We start from the raw sequence: 12563 nt of genomic DNA on the forward strand, positions 1-12563 counted from the left end.
AGGGTTTGGAGATTCTTGTGAATTATGAGTTTTGATTATTAAGGTTTGGAGATAATTAGGGGTAATTCATTGGGTTCTCTTCCTTAAAAATATTGACCTAGATAATATCGCAAATAGTTCATTCTGTGGACTCCTGATATAAGGGCAGCGAAAGAAGGACGAAGACAATTTTATTTGAAAAGAAAAACAGCATTTGTAATGAGGGTACAAAACCATAAAGTTGTCACTTGCCCAGACTTTTCTCTCTCTCTTCTACAGCTGCAGCTAATTCTCTCATCTGTACATTCTCTTACAACAAAGACCAACTGCAACAGGATAACGGAAAAGAAGAATTATGTACCGGAGTGCCAACTGAGCACCTCCATATGTGAATCCTGCTTCTCTTTGATGGGAAGTGAATGGGGGATTCCCTATCCCTGTTTGGTTTGGCTTTCAATAGCACAAACCTAGTGTCAAATGTGAGGCCTCTCTTACCTTCTTGCTCCATGAAATCACCAGAAAAATTAATTTGCTGCAAATCAAACAGTTATGCTTGTTTTTATGTCAGCCTTTGGTATTGAGCGGGAAGACATCCCATGCAATAATCTGACAAAACCCAAGAAACTAAGCTTCCCATCTGAATGTCTTATCCAATCTTGAAGAACAACATGAATAGGCACTGACGGGCTAAGCCCTAGTTCCTGATAAGAGACAAGTTACCTTCCATTAATATTTACCCAAAAGGCTTCATCATTTTTGCTCAAAATTAGAAAATGTAGCCAAGTGTAATTTCAAGAATGAGAACTTGGAAAGACAGCCTCGAGAAGATGTGATGCAACACAAAAAGGGCTATAATGTTTTGAGAAAAGAGATACTAAACAGAAATAATCAAAATATATCAGGGAAAATATTTGGGTTGGAAACAGCAGAAAACATATTAGTTTCCATGAGAAGTATTAAGTTTACACAATTCACATTAGGCTTTAAAAGGCTTTTATTTTGTTTTACAGAGAAATTAACCCATAGGCTTTTAAAAGGTTTTATTATGTTTTACAGAGCCATTCCCAATGAGGCTGTCATGTCCTCACAGACCTCTTGAAGAAAAAATCAGGTCCAAGTAGCTCTCCTCTAGATGCTTTCTCACGTAGGTACACAATTGAACACCATGAACAAGTTATGATGGGTAATTTCAAAAGTTTGCAAGTCCCGTCAGTGGATGAGACACTCTTTTAACTCATTATCATATAATAGATGATCCAAGCTATATTCCACCAGAGAAAGACATCCTAGCTCTCCATTCTATACACGTAAGCGGTTTGTAAGAATAAAGCAAGCAACAGGCAGCGGTAGAATAAGCTAGCAGGATTTCAAAAAACTGTCATGTCAAGGAAGTATTTTGACCACAGTCAACTGACAGTATAGAGATTTGTCAAGGATCCATGTCAATAGAACACCTCTTGCAGAGGTTGCACTCACAACTATCTTCTACTCTGGAATAAAATTGATTTTGGGCCCTAAATATCCAATAAAAACAAGAAACTATGCATTCCATCTGTTAAGCATCTAAGGCAAAAACTATATTGAAAGTGAACAAAGCCTTCAAAGTCGTACCGATGCAAGTTCTTCGATAACTATTGGTCTGTTCCCATCCTTCTCAAAGATTTCATATGCCCTGCGTGCATGTTGCTCCCAAGTTTCCAAGCTTTCCATTTGATGAACACTTACAGTAGCAGCACAAAATTCTTCAAAATCTAGTTTTTTGTATTGAAGAGAGCTAACCTGCCAGGAATAGCAGAAAAAGCATAAACATCAGTTGAAGTTCAGGTAATCACCAAAAAGGAAAAAATAAAATAAAAATAAATCTAGTCACAAGTTTGAACAGAAGGCTGTTTGGCATTTCATCTGTTTGGTATCCTTAGCACCTGACATTCTAAATACAAATTCCACTGATATCATTGGCTGCTGTATGCAGAAACTATAAAGTCTCTCTTTCCTGACATAAATGGTGGTTCCTTATTTGGAATTTTAAACAGTTGATTTATCAATCAATGTTTTCCTTGGATTAGCATAAAAGACTTGAACAAGGGGTGTATATACCACTTCTCATTCACTCTAGGCATTTAAAACTAGATTTAGCCTTTCTAACATTTTCAATTTTGCTATAACAAAAAAAAATCCAAAACAATTCATGTTGCCATCTTTCTGTTTTTTTTTTTATGTCTTTTTTAATAACAATCTTACCACCTTTCTTGTCTTCATAGATTTTCATAATAATGGATCTTCATCGCCAAAGTGAAAGTTATCATCGAACTGGAAATGAGATAATGAACCTACTTTATTTCGGCCAATCCTAATTGTTGACAAGGATAGCTGAGGTTTTCTCTAGGCCTATGGGCATGGTCCCTGCTAGTTTCTATTACCGTTAAGGAGGGTCTTCTCTAAGCCTTTGGGCATCTTGGTAATGTTCCAATTGAGCAAAAGGCAAAACCCCATTTAACTGTTAGGAAAAAGTCAACAGAAAACCTGATCAAATCCTATTTCAAGGATAAACAGTTGTGCAAAAGATTCTATCAAAGGGAAGAGAGTGTTTTACACTTCCTAACTGAACATGGACTTGAAGAAACTGGAGTATCGATGGTTAGTAGAGCAGGAGTAAAGTAGGTTAGTTGTTGAAAAAATTGCAACCTGGACTTTCAGTAGTCTTGTAATTTTGTAAAAACCAATCCACATCCTCGTGTACACACAATTTCATTCAAGAAATAAGAGCAGAAATATAACTGCTCCTCTCCATTGAACAACAAGAAGAAAGACAACTGTAAGTTGATTACAGAAAAGCACAATAAACATGTTAAATAATAAATAGTTGTATCTTTAAACTTTACTGGATTTTCTACACAATAATCCACGAAAACAAGATTCTTATTTTACAGCTAAAGGTTCCATTAAAAAAAAAAAAAGAGACGGAAAAGGAAACCTCCAAATTCCACTTACCATGTTAACATAATCAAGAACCCTCGAGTCTCTAATGGCATCAGTAGAGTTCTTCAACAAAGCCTGCAAGATTCCAACATTTTATAATTAGTTGTTGATTAGTGGAGAATCAGAGAAAGAATGGAAGGACAAAAACTAACCGTTTTAAAATTCTGCATAGAGATGTAGCCATTTTTGTTTGGACCTAATAACGCAAACTGCTCCCGTAGATAAAACAGTTGTGGGATGGTTAATGTCTTAGCAAGGGCCTGCCACAAAAAAAGAAAAAAGATATCACCACATAAAACCAAATATAAACTGTGAAATGCAAGTAGACAAAATTCCTGCCTTAATGCATGCTCAGTAATAGATAAATGCATGGCATGGTTAAACCAAATAAAATATTATTGTATCGAGGATTTGAGCATTGCAATTTTCTTTATCTTTTCTCTTTCTTCCATCGTGTATAAATTTAGAGCCATTCTAGGTCCAAAAATATGAAATTATCAATCATGGCTCTGAACATAGTGTCAGCATGTGCCAGCATCTTATTGGAAGGAGGAAAAGAAAGGAAGCAGAAGAAACAGAACAAAATATTCCAACATTGCCAGGCACACCATCAGCATACACTTTCAAGTACCAGTTAAGTTAAACACCCTTCAGAACTGAAAGTTGAAAGCAGGTCGTGTTCACTATACTACTTTTCAATGAACCATTGTAGTACTTCAGTATCAGAAACCTTTAAGAAAATACTTGAGACTCAACAGCCTTCAAAAGTGTGATAATAAAAATTAATAAAAACATGACATATCTTCATAAACGGACATGGCATTACCCCTAATCCTGTCCTCCGTAGAGATGAGGAGCAAATATAAGCTCTAGCAAGTTTGTAAACCAAGATATCCAATGGAACCTTAACACCTTGAGAATCATGCAGCCATGGATGACCTGGGTGGAAATCAAATCGAGAAGTTAAGCTTTCAGATAACAAACAAGAAAATGTACCCAAATTCAAAATCAAATTGGTATAGAAGTGCCCAAATTAGGGCATTGTTTCCATGTAGAATGTTGTACACAGAAAACAAAACCCACCAGTTGAAGGATCGCAGTTGCCAAGAACAGTTCACTAATTGCTCAACCCTAGTCATCATATCAATGTTTCTATAAAGTGAATGTGGACCTTTAGTCCGTATGTCACAAATCAAACTGCTAGAACCATAATGTGCTAGTATTCAAACCCTAAGCTCTCAAAGCACACTGTTATTCTCCTTCAATGACAATTAACTTACTGAGAGCTTGAGCTGCAGTCATTCTTTTGCGATAGTCCTTATTCAGCAGTCTCCTGACAAAGTCCTTCGCTTCAGTAGACAAAGAAGGCCAAGGTGCTTCTTCAAAGCTAGGATCAGCCTTGAGGACAGCTCGAAAAATACCAGATTCGGTACGGGCCCAGAAGGGGCGGCTACCACAAAGAAGAATATATGCAATCACACCAATACTCCACATGTCTGCTTCCGTGCCATATGCTCTATGCAAAACTTCCGGAGCGACGTAATATGCACTCCCAACAATGTCATTAAGCCTGTCATCTGCAACTATCTATAGATCATTTTTGTAGTTCAAGTATTCTTCCATTCACTATATCAAAAACACACACAAAAGTATTTAACAATTTAAATAGTATACAAGAACACATATTCTGACCTGGCTTCACATAATCTGACAATCCAAAATCAATGACCTTCAATGGAGATTTCACATCTGTTGTATTGAAAAGAAAATTCTGGAGCAACAATAGAACATAAACAATGAATATCAGAAGAAGATAGTCTCGATGTGATAACGGTATAACCAATTTGCAAGGGTTCAACTACACCAACTAAACCTTTAGATAGTAACTATAATAACTACCATTCAGATTGGCAGATAAGATGATGTTTGCCATAGTTAGATGCTAATTCATTTGTTTCCCCTTTTTTCTCTCCCCCTACCTCAAAGAGTTTTTCAGATAAAAAGAATGTGATACATCTAAAATAAAAGGTAAAAAGTATCCAACAAATAATATAATAACCAGTAAAACACAGATTTTGACATACAAAATCAGGATTCTGTCAACAAAGAATTTTCAGCAAAACATCCATCACAAAATCCCACAAGAGAATGATGACCATTATGATATTAAGGAGGACTTAGATGAAGTAAGCTCTTAGCAGGATAAGAGTTTTTATAAGAGATATATGTAATATCTTCAAAATGATAACAGGTATAATACCCTTGTACCATGAGAGATTTAAGTGCCCACTCTTGCAAAGAAGACAGGATGACTTTGCAAAAAACATTTTCTCACTTTTTGGGTACAGCTCCCTGGTCAATAACCCATGATGCAGGTTCCCACACAGCATAATCCACAAAAAATAAAAACATCAAAACTATATAAATATTACATAAGGGAATGATTATGTAGGCTATAGATAAACTTTACATGCAGTGATGCCTCATTGTAAAGGCTCAATCAAGTTAGCAAGATGGGAGGGAGTGGCATCAACCAAGTTGTTTGGTCATCCCATACTGCAAAACGACAACAAGTTGATATAATTTGTACCATCTGTTGACCAAACATTATAGAGTACAGCTCCATTAATGGATGGACAAAAAGGCCACAGTTTGACTCACAATCACTCTGCATCATTAACCATAATGAACAGCTAAAATTGTAGCAATTTGATTTGAGCCTTTACTATAGAAAACAGCATTACATGTCTTCCTAAAAAAAGGCCATTATTTGAGTGTTAAGTACCAATTGTACAAGTGGCCTGTATTATGTATTAACCTGAGAATCCCAACAAAGAAAAATAGTTCAAGCTGACGAAAACATAGACATGTTTGCACATATTTGCAGCAAAAGCATTGGAAACATCTCTTATGCACCCTCAAGTTATGAAGGGCAAATGAGAGGTGTCATGGGACAGTACAGATTTTTTTCTCTTTCCCATGAGGGGAACCATGGCAGCAACATAGTTGGTTAGGCGAAAGCTGCTAATTCAGAGCGGCATTCACATCAGCAGATGGATGGGTAAAAATGCAAGAGGGGAGAGTATACACTTTACATAGATAGAATAACATAGATCCACATTTTACTAGACGGTGGCTGAAATTACCTGCTTTACCTTGCATATTGACAGCAGAAAAAAAAGGGTCAAACTGGATTGTCTACAGGTAATTTTTTTAGAGATCTAAAATTACCTCTGGTTTAAGATCCCGGTGAACTACTCCTTGAAGATGACAGTAAGCCACAACGCTCAAAATCTGAACCATCACAACTTTGGCATCTTCTTCCAAGTATTTACCACCCCTGAAAGAACATAACATAGAAAATAGTCAGTTGAAGGTGCAGGTTTTGAAAACTCCATTGTTCTCTATCACAGTAGTACCTGGAAAGTATTCTATCCAAGAGTTCACCCCCTTTGCATAACCTGAAGGAGAAAAACTTGAAATTTTTAGGTAATGGGCAAAGAGAATAATTTCAAATGACATTAGGAACTACAACAATTTTCTCAGTTTTATAGACAACCAAGGTAGTCAATGTTTCTATTCACAAACTGAGGCTTCTTTAACCAACTTAAGAGATTAAATAAGTGCTTACTCATTCAGATTATAAGACTGAAATGACTGGGAAAATGTTGAAAAGCATAAATATGTTTTCTTTTCAGTAAAATTACCATTTTTCATCACTGAACTCAACATAATCAAATGCTTGTTAAAAATTAAAATATAAGATATGTCAGATGTATCGTAGTTAGAATCACACATGTATGGGCATTTCTTTAAAATGTAATTTGTTTTTTCTAGTAAGAATCACAATTGTATGTTCATTTCTTTAAAATATAATTCATTTTCTTTCCTCTTGAGTTTTATCTCATGGCCATCTTGTTTCTTGATTCAGGGACCGATTTGAAGATTACAGTGCTTGTTCTTCAAATTTATTGCTAGTAATAGGTTATAGCACTTACTTGGACAAATAGAAAAATTAACACAAAACAAGTGATTTAAAACACAAAGCACTCCTGAAGGACCAAATTTAGAAGGGATAATGTTTCCATTTTTTTGCAGATAAATACTCACAAAAATGATCCTATTTCAAATTTGAAAGTTGAAAAATAACAAAGAGTCACATATTTTGAGTGTAAAAAATCTTGAACCAGATACCTTTTTTCCCCTCAGAAGACAATAATCACTGGGCTTGAAAGAAAAAAGGAAGAAAGTAAAAGATGTCAAATTTGTTTCTTCCAACAACTTCTATCCACATTCTCATCTAGGTCACCAAAATTCACCATGAAAAAAAAAAAATCAAAATGGAAGGGACACATGTACATGCAAATGTTCCTAAGTGATACGCTTTTTAAAAAAGTTGGGGAATGTAAACTTACTCCATAACCATATAGACATTGTCATCATCCTCATAGGCATCATAGAATTGGACTAGGTTCTTATGCCCTGTCAGAGCACGCAATATTTTCACTTCTCTTCTAACATCTTCAATGGCAATTGCTGTAGTCATCTGTAAACCAGATATTGCCTCTCATGAGATAGAACTGATACAGTGTTGGTTAATCTAATACTAACCTTAAGCTTATTTTACAGCTACCAAATAATACTATAATTGAATGAAAAACAAAGCATATAAGAGTCATCGTGGTGAACTCAACACCGCCATAAATTCTGAAAATTTGCAAATGAAGAAAGTGAACTGGTATGTGCATTGTAGGAGTTGGGGTGTGTGCTATGTGGATTAACCATCTCTATTATAGTGTGGCAGATGGATTCCTAAGTGTGCAAAGAGCAATATTAATGACAGATTAAAGCAATTTGGAGATGGTGACTGATGGTCCACTGGACATGACCTGTGATAGAATCAACCAAAGGAAAGCAATGTCATTCAGGAAAAAAAAAGTGAAGATCAAGAATTTTCTAATTTGTTTTCATGGCTCACAGAATTACCTACAAAACTGCCTCCTAAACAGATATAACTTCAAAGGAGCACTACTGTCTAGAACATATAAAAATAAAGATGATCAATAAAAGTTACATTTTCACCTCCAATGAAAGAGTTAAACCCTAGTAAAAGAAAAAGATCAGGTTGTTTTAGCAAAAAAATGATTTCAGATGAAAGGTGCAAGATGCAAATGGAAGTTGATTAGAGTGTCATAAAGAAATAGAAGTAACTCTACAGTAAACAACTCAATCACAAGAGCAAGTAGAACATATTAAGTTGTTCAAAAGCAGATTCTCTCATTGATATTCACCACTGGTAATGGTTCAGTGCTCAAATTACTAGAATCAACACAAAGAGCAACTACAATGGAATCCTCTTAACACATTGAGGAGTAATCACGATCCCTTGCATACTAATCTAGAATAATGAGCAATAAAAGGCAGTTTTGATCCTCATAAACAGGGTAAACAGATTCTATAAGCATAGAACTTCAACCAAAAACTAGAGATACACATACTAATTTAAGTCATGAAGGTTTCCAAGATTGATAGATCAACGATTTAACATAGAGACTAACCTTTGATTTTGGAATGACCTTCACTGCCACTTCCTGCCCCTTCAATTCTCCCTTCTTAGCCTTTGCGGAGCTTGTATACCCAAAATGCCCCCGCCCAACCTCTTCGCCCAATTCATATTTAGTGAAGAACTGCTTTGAAAACCCGAAGTTCTTATCCAACCCAACCTCGCATTCTTCCCCTTCAGGAATCGAAGCTTCATTAGGCTTCACGGAACCGTGCCTGCGAACTAGCAGTGCTTTTATGTGCTTCGCAGGTGATGGGGGCGGAAATGGCCGCTTGAAGATTCGTAAAGGGGTCGAACTTCGGCTAGAATTTGCTGGAGAGCTATTGAATGCACTGGGGAGAGGGCTTGGGCTTAAGAAAGGGAAATTGGAAGAAGGTTTTGTTGTTTCTGAATAAGAGGATGGGCCGGTGGTGGAGGAGACAACAGGGTCTCCCGGCACTGTTTGCGGCTGCGGGGTATTCTTCCCATGGCAGATACCCATGAAGCGAAACTTAAACGAGACTGTACTTACAAGGATAAAAATAAGAATCAGAAGGTAGTAAAATCAGAATCAAGTGACACAATTGAGCACCCACTGACGAAGACGCTCAGAGACGTAGCGTAAGATAGACATAAATCACAAACAAAATTCCCAAGACAACAACGGTAGGAACTGCTAACCAACTGAAAAAACGAAGTAAAAAGAAATCAGCGGTAGGAACTGATAACTAACTGAAAAAACCGAAATAGAAAACAATTGCTTTTCGCCCAATGATCTAAAGACGGAAAAACGACAATGAAGGAAACTCTAGCAGCTAGAATAGCGGATTGTATCTCACTATATCCTAATCTCTGAAATGGAAAGACCGCCAAATTAAAAATTAAGAGAAAAAATCCAATAAATGCGTATGAACTTTGTCCTAATTCTGCTCAAATAAAAATCACAGGGCTGCCCAAAAGAAGATACAGAAAAATGAAAGAAAACAAATGGACAAAGGCTAAAAACATTTTGAGAGAAAATATAAGAATTAACCAGTGAAAGGAGAACCATTACAGCGGAAATCGTATAAAAAATACTAATCACGAACAAAAAAAAAAAGTCAAAAACAATTTCCGAAATGTTTTGATCAACATACCAGCGGAACAGTAAGTCTATATGTGAAATTGTTCCATCCAACTAAGAACGAAAAGCCCAACGTAGATAATAAAAGGAAACCTTTGAAACCAAACAAGAGCAATAAAGAGGACCGGGAAAAGAATTACCCAGCAACCAGAGAAACCAATATCAGATTGAGCAGAAAACACAGCAGAACAGCAGAACAGCAGAAAGAGATAGGAATGATGAAGACCCAGACCACAACTCCTCGGAATCTACAAGAAGACGGGGGTAGGAGAGAGAATCGTAAAAGTAAAAGATGCTTAGCAGAGATTGCAAGGAAGAAAGCGGCAAAAAGAGAAAGAGACCTTTTTTTTTGTTGCTTTAACAACTTTAAGAGGGCGCTGGGAAGAATTAAGCTTTGATAGAGCTTTCTCAAATAATACTTCTTTGGGATCGATGGAGGTTTGAAGTTTACTTCCTTACAGCCTGTCCGTTTGATCACAAGAAAACTATAACATCCTTTATTACTACAGAAATAATAATTTATAGCTGCACTTAGTGCCGCTTTTTTGTATTTGCATTTCGGAGTCTCCGCAGAGAAGAAAACAATCCCCTGATTAAGGTGCCAGTGTTGTCCACATTACCTTCTCAAGTTGACCTCCTCAAAGCCTCAAAACCCTTTCTTATTGTGGATTTAAGCTCCCACAGCCACCTTTCTGTGCCCTCTCATGGTAGGGCAGGATGCCCTTAAAAGTTCTCCACGTGCCGAAGCCTCTCATGGATATATACAAGCAATAGACACAACATCAGCAAGCAGCCATGCATGAGTTGTGAGAGACCCTCCCAGTTCTTCCCATTAAAATTGTCGGGGACCCATAACATGTAAACCAATAAATACAGCACCATCATTATATATTTTCATGTGGGAGAGAGCTTTCTAAAACCACAGCTTGCTGAGAAAAACCCAAACAAACACTCCAATTCTTAAAGGTTGTTTGTCACATTTCATATGGAACGCAAATGTGGTTCAGTAACGATACATCTTTTACAGAACAGCTCTTGCAAGAAAATTGATCTGGTTTCTTTTAGCATGAAACACCAGTATTAAACTTCCCTTATTGCAATTTACTGGCTAAAATGGATCATAAATTCATGGGAGAGTCCATGAAGGATTAGAGCAGCTGTCATCAGTGACAAATACCAAACTCCCATAAAGCTGCAGGGAATCCGATCCCGTGAAAAGCTTCCGCATAAAAAGATAAGAAGCCTTACAATCCACTCAACAAAGTTCAAACAGTGAAAGTTCAAATTTTGTTTCAGTTTGAGAACTTGACAGCGGTGGACACCAAGAGAATAGATTCTGGGGGGTAGCAATTGAAACAACATAAAGGAACAGAAAAGTGGGGAGGCTGCTGTGCCTGTAATCTCAATTTTCAGCACACTCAAGACCCCTAATCCTGGCTCTTGCCGTCCAAAACCATGAAAGCATATCAATTCAGGACCTACAAAGAATAGAATCCCATACTGGGAAAGCAGAAGAAAGGTTAAAAATGATGCCATTTTTCTGGATGAAGATGGGACTCGAGAATTTGTTCTTCTCTCCTTCGGAGTCTACTTGGTTGGAATTGGAATAAAGGGTGAAAGAAAGTGAAGCGGGAAGCGGGAGGGAAGGTTGCGGCAGCAACAACCGCTTTGTGTGTTCTCTGAAGTTCTTGGTCAGAAATTCTTGGTCACGAATCCCTTTGGACCACAGTAGCAATTGCGACCGTTACAAGATTTCAAAGTCTTGGGTTTGGTTCGGACTTGGGGGAGGGATTGTCATGTTAGTGGGGCATGAAAGGCTGAGATGGCTCACAACCATGGCTAAAGCAAGAAGAATGTGAAACTAACAAAAGTAGACACACGCACGCCGTGAACGAAGAAGAATCTGTTAATCTACAGACCCCACCCTATCGACCAAGAGGAAAAATCCACCTCAATAAGAACGTCATCGGGCCCACCAATATCCAGATGGGAAAGGATTAGGTGACCCAACTAGGCAGATTTTTCCTTTTGTTCACATGTGATTACAGTTTTCTGACGATTGGGCACTGAGACACGCGTCTGGTTTCTATTGGAGAATTTCACGACCTTAAAAACAGCTTGCGTACTTTGAAATATCGCGCTTTTTGGACTTTGTGGTTGGGTTGGACTGCAAGCTTTTTCCAATACGTGTGAAAAGCATCTGAGCCATTGGTATCTTCTTCCGACTATTTACTACCCCTGAAAGAACATAACATAGAAAATAGTTAGTTGAAGGTGCAGGTTTCGAAAACTCCATTATTCTCTATCACAACAGGCAAGGAATCGAAGCCCAACCGGCACCAGCACTGGCACTGGTGGCTGTTGTGGTGGCGATGGGGGTGCTGGTGGTGGCACTGCACTCGAGCTTGATTCGAAACATGTTAAATTAGGAAACACAAAGTAGATAAATGAGTTTGTTAACGCGTATTTACTGTTTTTCAAAACCGTTTGGATAAGGGACTCCCTGTATAACTGCCACGTCAGGTAAATCAGCAAGGAAGGACCCATAATCAGTCCAAGAGATGGACCCCCCAGCGTCCGTTGAGCCTAAGCGATCAGCGTTTATGAATGAATGATCAGACGCGTTGAACTGTAATGCCGGCGGAACCGAAACGACATGTTGGGCCCGTCGAATCTGAACTGCGGACGCCTGTAAAACTGACAGCTATGAGATCAAGTTCGAGAAGCCCGTGGGGAACAGTAGTGAATCGACCAAGGGGAGGAGACCAATTGGACCATTAGATCGAGCTCCTAAAGACCCGTCAAGCCGACTCCAGTACCCGCACTAACGAACACAACGACAAAGTTGCAGTCAAGAAGTCATTCTTCCGGAAAGGATCCAAGGGACAGATGATCAAGGACTTCCTGTGTCGGAGTGCGTCGGAAGGACGGGTTGACAGT

General features: G+C 37.9%; 1 protein-coding gene across 2 annotated transcripts; it reads right to left on the reverse strand.

The window, feature by feature from the left end:
• Nucleotides 1–139: 139 nt before the first annotated feature.
• Nucleotides 140–9833, reverse strand: LOC137958384 (CDPK-related kinase 1-like). Of its 2 annotated transcripts, none has more exons than XM_068805364.1 (12): nt 9764–9833; nt 8517–9022; nt 7374–7504; nt 6378–6419; nt 6190–6298; nt 4651–4729; nt 4239–4535; nt 3785–3897; nt 3111–3218; nt 2971–3033; nt 1591–1758; nt 140–680 (listed from the first exon to the last, which is right to left on the reverse strand). In XM_068805364.1, the coding sequence occupies exons 2-12, from the start codon at nt 9000–9002 to the stop codon at nt 519–521; spliced, it is 1758 nt and encodes a 585-aa protein (XP_068661465.1). In that variant the 5' UTR covers nt 9003–9022; nt 9764–9833; the 3' UTR covers nt 140–518. The 2 variants fall into 2 exon arrangements, with proteins under 2 accessions (XP_068661465.1, XP_068661466.1); XM_068805365.1 differs by having other exon boundaries at nt 9637–9781.
• Between the last annotated feature and the right edge of the window lie 2730 nt (nt 9834–12563).

The sequence above is a fragment of the Aristolochia californica genome, unplaced genomic scaffold (genome assembly GCF_029961685.1).
Source record: "Aristolochia californica isolate CCGP_79_NKW_82.1479 unplaced genomic scaffold, dmAriCali1.0.hap1 SCAF_3, whole genome shotgun sequence".
In the NCBI taxonomy this organism is placed as follows: domain Eukaryota; kingdom Viridiplantae; phylum Streptophyta; class Magnoliopsida; order Piperales; family Aristolochiaceae; genus Aristolochia; species Aristolochia californica.

Excerpts from the sequence above, each read along its gene's own strand:
- LOC137958384 (XM_068805364.1), bottom strand. The coding sequence starts at position 9,002 with ATGGGTATCTGCCATGGGAAGAATACCCCGCAGCCGCAAACAGTGCCG. Across the intron at positions 3,898-4,238 it reads GACTGCAGCTCAAGCTCTCA|GTCATCCATGGCTGCATGAT; the intron begins GTAAGTTAATTG and ends ATTTCCACCCAG. Across the intron at positions 1,759-2,970 it reads TTCTTGATTATGTTAACATG|GTTAGCTCTCTTCAATACAA; the intron begins GTAAGTGGAATT and ends TATTCCTGGCAG.